Below are 6,000 nucleotides of genomic sequence, written 5' to 3' on the forward strand. Positions count from 1 at the left end.
AGTCTTGTTTCCGATCATCCTCACCTGGCGGAGGCCCGTCAGGAAGTCCAAGACCCAATTGCACAGGGCGGGGTTGAGACCCAGGGCCTCAAGCTTAATGATGAGTTTGGAAGGTACCATGGTGTTGAATGCTGAGCTATAGTCAATGAACAGCATTCTTACATAGGTATTCTGCGTGAACAGATCGGATAGGACAGTGTGCAGTGTTATGGTGATTGCATCGTCTGTGGGCCTATTGGGGCGGTAAGCAAATTGAAGTGGGTCTAAGGTGACAGGTAAAGTGGAGGTGATATGATCCTTGACTTGCCTCTCAAAGCACTTCATGATGACAGAAGTGAGTGCTACGGGCGATAGTCATTTAGTTCAGCTACCTTTGCCTTCTTGGGTACAGGAACAATGGTGGCCATCTTGAAGCATGTGGGGACAGTAGACTGGGATGGGAGATATTGAATAATCCATAAACACACCACCCAGCTGGTCTGTGCATGCTCTGAGGGTGCGGCTAGGGATGCCATCTGGTCCGGCAGCCTTGCGACGTGGCTGGTTTTTCTTTTGTAGTCCATGATTGTCTGTAGACCCTGCCACATACGTCTCGTGTCTGAGCCGTTGAATTGCGACTCCACTTTGTCTCTATACTGACATTTTGCTTGTTTGATTGCCTTGCGGAGGGAATAACTACACTGTTTGTATTCGGCCATATTCCCAGTCACCTTTCAATGGTTAAATGCAGTGGTTGGCGCTTTCAGTTTTGCGCGAATGCCGCCATCTATCCATGGTTTCTGGTTAGGGTAGGTTTTAATAGTCACATTGGGTACAACCTCTACTATGCACTTCCTTATAAACTCACTCACCGAATCAACATATAAATCAATATCATTCTCTGAGGCTACCCGGAACACCTCCCAGTCCAAGTGATCAAAACAATCTTGAAGCGTGGATTCCAATTGGTCAAACCAGCATTGTGCTTAGCACAGGTACATCCTGTTTGAGTTTCTGCCTATAGGAATGGAGGAACAAAGTGGAGTCGTGGTCAGATTTGTCGAAAGAAGGGAGAAGGAGGGCGTTGTATGCATTGTGGAAGTTAGAGTAGCAGTGATCCAAAGTTTTGCCAGCGCGAGTGCTACAGTCAATATGCTGATAGAATTTAGCTAGCTAGCCTTGTTCTCAAATTTGCTTTGTTACCATCCCCATCTACAATAAGTGCAGCCTCGTGATATATGGTTTCCAGTTTGCATAAAGTCCAGTGAAGTTCCTTGAGGGCTGTCGTGGTATGATGGAATGGCGTATTGCTGCAGAATGCTGCGATAGCCATGCTGGTTAAGTGTGCCTTGAATTCTAAATGAATCACAGACAGTGTCACGAGCAAAGCACCCACACACCATCACACCTTCTCCTCCATCCTTCACGGTGGGAACCACACATGTGGAGATCATCCGTTCAACTATTCGTAGTCTCACAAAGACACGGCGGTTGGGAGCAAAAATCAGACCAAAGGACAGATTTCCACCGGTCTAAGGTCCATTGCTCGTGTTTCTTGGCCCAAGCAAGTCTCTTCTTCTTATTGGTCCTTTAGTAGTGGTAACTTTGCTGCAATTTGACCATGAAGGCCTGAGTCACGCAGTCTCCTCTGAACAGTTGACGTTGTTATGTGTCTTGTTACTTGAACTCTGAGGTGCAATCTGAGGTGCAGTTAATTGTGGATTTCTGAGTTTAGTAACTCTAATGAAATTATCACCTGCAGCAGAGGTAACTCTGCGTCTTCCTTTCCTGTGGCGGTCCTCATGAGAACCAGTTTCATTATAGCGCTTGATGGTTTTTGTGACAGCACTTGAAGAAAGTTCTTGAAAGTTCCGGATTGGCTGAACTTCATGTCTTAAAGTAATGATGGACTGTCATTTATCTTTACTTATTTGAGCTGTTCTTGCCATTTAAGCAAATAGGGCTATCTTCTGTATACCCACCCTAACTTGTCACAACACAACTGATTGGCTCAAATGCATTAAGAAGGAAAGAAATTCCACAAATGAACTTTTATCATGGCACACGTGTCATTTGAAATGCATTCCACACCTCATGAAGCTTGTTGAGAGAATACCATGTGTGCAAAGCTGTCATCGAGGCAAAGGGTGGCTACTTAGAAGAATGAAATATAAAATATATTTTGATTTGTTTTAACATTTTTTGGGTTACTTCATGATTCTATATGTGTTATTTCATAGTTTTGATGTATTCACTATATCAGAAAATAGTTAAAATAAAGAAAAGCCCTGGAATGAATAGGTGTGTCAACTTTTGACTGGTACTGTATATATATTTCCTGAGTATTATATTTCTCCTAGATTTAGGACAGACACTTTTTGAAGTGTTTTTGAAACCTTGTTTCTTATGATTTTTTTGACTGAACTTTTAGACATTTTTGAATGTGTTATTCAATGCATTTCTATGGGCATTTATCAAATGTTTTTTCATATTTCTTTGATACATAAAGGGGTCCTAAAATTCCAAATCAAATAATTAAATGATCCATAGTACTGCCATCTTAAAACAATTCCAATTGCCAGCTTAGCACCCCCCTTCCCTCAACGACTTTGATTCAGTGATATGAGAAAACAGAATGATCAACAACATTGTAGTTACTACACAATACTAACCTAATTGGCAGAGTGAAAAGAAGGAAGCTGTAGAGAATTGAAATATTCAAAAACATGGATTCTGTTCAACTAGCTCTCACAGTCTCACTTCAGAGTTAGACGTTCATAGATGTTTCTCAAACCTCAAAGTTCAAAGTTTATAAGGTTAAGTTTAGGCATTAGGGTTGAGGTTTGGGATATGCTTAAAACAAAAAACAAAAAAACAACTGTATATTGCTGGATTTGAACTTCCAACTGTTGAAATCAGAGGCAGACGCTTATGTTAATGCCCATCCACCATCCCCATTGCTCTAGCAAAACCAAAACCTACTTGAAGTTAACAACGTTCACTGTTGCCCCTAGTGGCTGGTTCTAGGGAGAACCCTTTGCCTTACAAAGAACCTTTGTCTTCCAAAAAGGGTTCTTCAGATCAAAACGGTTCTTGGTAGAACCCTATCCCTCCACAAAGAACCCTTTTGGAACACATTTTTTTCTAAGAATGTGGGAGGCATGCATGGTGTACTAAAGCTGTGGGCTAACACCAACTTTAGCTATCTCTGATGTGCATCCAAAGTTCTAATTTCTCCATTATTATATTATGTTCCTTGGCGGATGTTTGTATGAGGCGATTAGCCTGTCTCTATCCAATCAGTGGGATTCAGATCTGAGTTTGACGGTGTTGGATTGGTTGGTTCAAGTCCTGGTAAAAAGGGAAGGTCTCTGAAAATCAAATAGGCTAAGAATGTATAGGAACACCCGACATGGGGGAACTGTGCTATCAGACCGAGCCAGCCCCACATTTTGCTTATCTGACAGGTTTGATTACATTTTTCTAGGCCAGCCTCCCTCATCAAAGCGTTTAAGAAATTATGCTGATTACAGTGCACTGAAGACATGGGGAAGCACCCTGGAGTATTGAGTGCTAAGCATTCACTTAGATAATAGCTTCATTTCTGCTTGATCAAAATAAAGGCTGCTTGTTTAATCCCTAACCTATTGGTACTTATGTTGGATTGTTCAGGGAATTGATGAGGCCTTTTAGGCAGGTTCAGAAAGAAAAAATAAACTCATTAGCGCTACATAGCGGTAAATGAACAAAGACAGAGAATTCAGAGGTATTACTGCATAATACAATACATTCATGTGTGGCCCTATTGTAGACTATATGGGCTACAACTGAGGATACTTTGATTTGGAAGGTAAGTAAAGTCAATGTGGCCAAAATGAAAGAGAGAAAATAATTAGCTCTTTCATTTTTTATTTTATTTAACTAGGCAAATCAGTTAAGAACAAATTCTTATTTACTATGATGGCCTCCCCGGCAAAACACTGACGCTGCTGGGCCAATTGTGTGCCACCCTACGGAACATCCCATTGGATTTGATCCAATGACTGTGGTGATGCCTCTTGCACTGAGATGCAGTGCCTTAGACAGCTGCGCCACTCAGGAGCCCAATATTCATAATGAACATTGAAATATCAATTAAATCAAATATAGATTTATGACATTTAATACAGCAATAATCTCAGCCCTCAATGTAGTCTTAATGCAAAATGAAGTGAGCCCTTGCTCTCAACTTAGTATTTTGGTGAAGTCTAACCTACTCACCCCATCATTCATTCAAAAATGGCAACTGTTGAATAACAGAAATGCAACTTGGCAACAAGAGTGCACTATAATTTGATGCAAAACCATCACCACACACCTTCTTTCATGAATAGACAACATGTGTAATGCATGAGTATAAGATGAGTCATTAGTTCCTATTGATTGTGTAGCTCAACTCTGTTACATAAGCACTACTTATGCCACTTAACTCAGAAAGTAATACCACAGTGCCATCACTCTGGTTGACAACGTATCCATCCGCCATCTGATAACAAGTGCAGTAAATTGCCAAACACAGGCCTGAAGCTATCATCAAGCCAACGACCCTTATCAAATCCAACAACACAATCAAACTGCAGTTTTCAGACAGGGCAACGAAACAAGCAACGGTGTGTGAGAACAAAATACATATCGTGACATATTAGGCTACTGTGAAGGTATCCAGCTCTTTCCACAAAAAAGTTAAATAACACACAGTTTATAGGCCGTACTTATCCCAACCAATTTAGCATTTTCGTTGCCATTCATTGATACAGTTTATTGCTAGACTACATGTCGTCCATTGAAGCATTGCATTATGTGTGTGTGTGTGTGTGTGTGTGTGTGTGTGTGTGTGTGTGTGTGTGTGTGTGTGTGTGTGTGTGTGTGTGTGTGTGTGTGTGTGTGTGTGACAGAGAAATTATGAGTAGGAGGGATCGATCTAAAACCTTACCTCCGGAGGCTATATGAAAAAAGAGGCGGGGGTCTGCTGCTCGTATCGCCGCGGTGTACTTGTCCTCTCTCCCGGGAACCTGTGCTTTCTTTTCTGGCATAAGCCGGACTCTTAGCCGGCCCCCTTCGGCGCCGAACCACCATTCCAAAATATTTGTTAGGTCAATTTCCAGGAAAAATACCGGGTCTTCCTCGTAGACTGCCAGTCCGCCGCATCCCGTTTTAACCAAGTCCTCCCCAATTTCCACCACGACTTGATTCGATTTACGGCTGGCTTTCGTCAAACCCAAATGCAGAACTTTGGACAGCGGCCTCTTGTAGCCGTCCACCAGCACTGGTTCCGGAAGCTGTCCACCAGCACTGGTTGAATTCTCTGCCGCCATGCTATCGATTGCAACCAACTTTGGGTCAACAAAAGTAGCCACCGTTTTTTGTAAGGGAATGCAGTGCATCCTTAAATTAGCGCGCACCGTATAGCACCCACTAAAAGTCAGACAATCTCCGTTAAGTGGACGTTTAATCAACTCGGTAATGTAGTAGCGCAACAGAGAGGGCACTGCAAAATCCATGGCCAGGTTTTTCCTCTTAAGTCGGGAGTTGTAGGTCTGGTTGGAGTCTTTTTTGCTTCTGGCATCCCCGCTGCTGCTGCTGTTGCCAAGCCCCGCAGTGGGGAATGCAAGCCCTGCGGTGGTCATTTGCGAGGCGCACTGCCGCTCAGCAAGAAATGCCGCGGACCAAACGAACAAGTATAATATCCTGGTCGCCATGCTTGGAATCGAAAAATCTCTTATTTGATTATGTTTTACCCCGGTTCCCTTCTCTTCTTTTTTTACGAACGCAGCACAAAATCAAAGCGCGAATCGATGATCATGCGGGCACTGTAGTTCTGGCTAGTGCGCACCCGCGGCACATTCCCTTCACATCTGTTTGGTGATAACGGTGACTGTTGCTACTAACCCTTCTTCGTTAAAGAACAAAAGTGTCATAATTTTTCCTCCCTAAATGATGTTCTTTGTCACGGGTATATCGCCCCAATTACTCTCTTACTGC

At 42.7% G+C, this 6,000-nt stretch overlaps 1 protein-coding gene across 1 annotated transcript in view; it reads right to left on the reverse strand.

Moving 5' to 3' along the window:
- The window catches only part of LOC115138263 (ALK tyrosine kinase receptor-like), a 683,992-nt gene extending 678,275 nt beyond the window's left edge, over positions 1 to 5,717 (reverse strand). Inside the window, exon 1 of the mRNA XM_029674939.2 lies at positions 4,952 to 5,717. Within this exon, the coding sequence (XP_029530799.2) occupies positions 4,952 to 5,717 (766 nt within the window). The remainder of the gene's footprint in view (positions 1 to 4,951) is intronic.
- Positions 5,718 to 6,000: the final 283 nt, after the last annotated feature.

The sequence above is a fragment of the Oncorhynchus nerka genome, linkage group LG12 (genome assembly GCF_034236695.1).
Source record: "Oncorhynchus nerka isolate Pitt River linkage group LG12, Oner_Uvic_2.0, whole genome shotgun sequence".
Lineage (NCBI taxonomy): Eukaryota > Metazoa > Chordata > Actinopteri > Salmoniformes > Salmonidae > Oncorhynchus > Oncorhynchus nerka.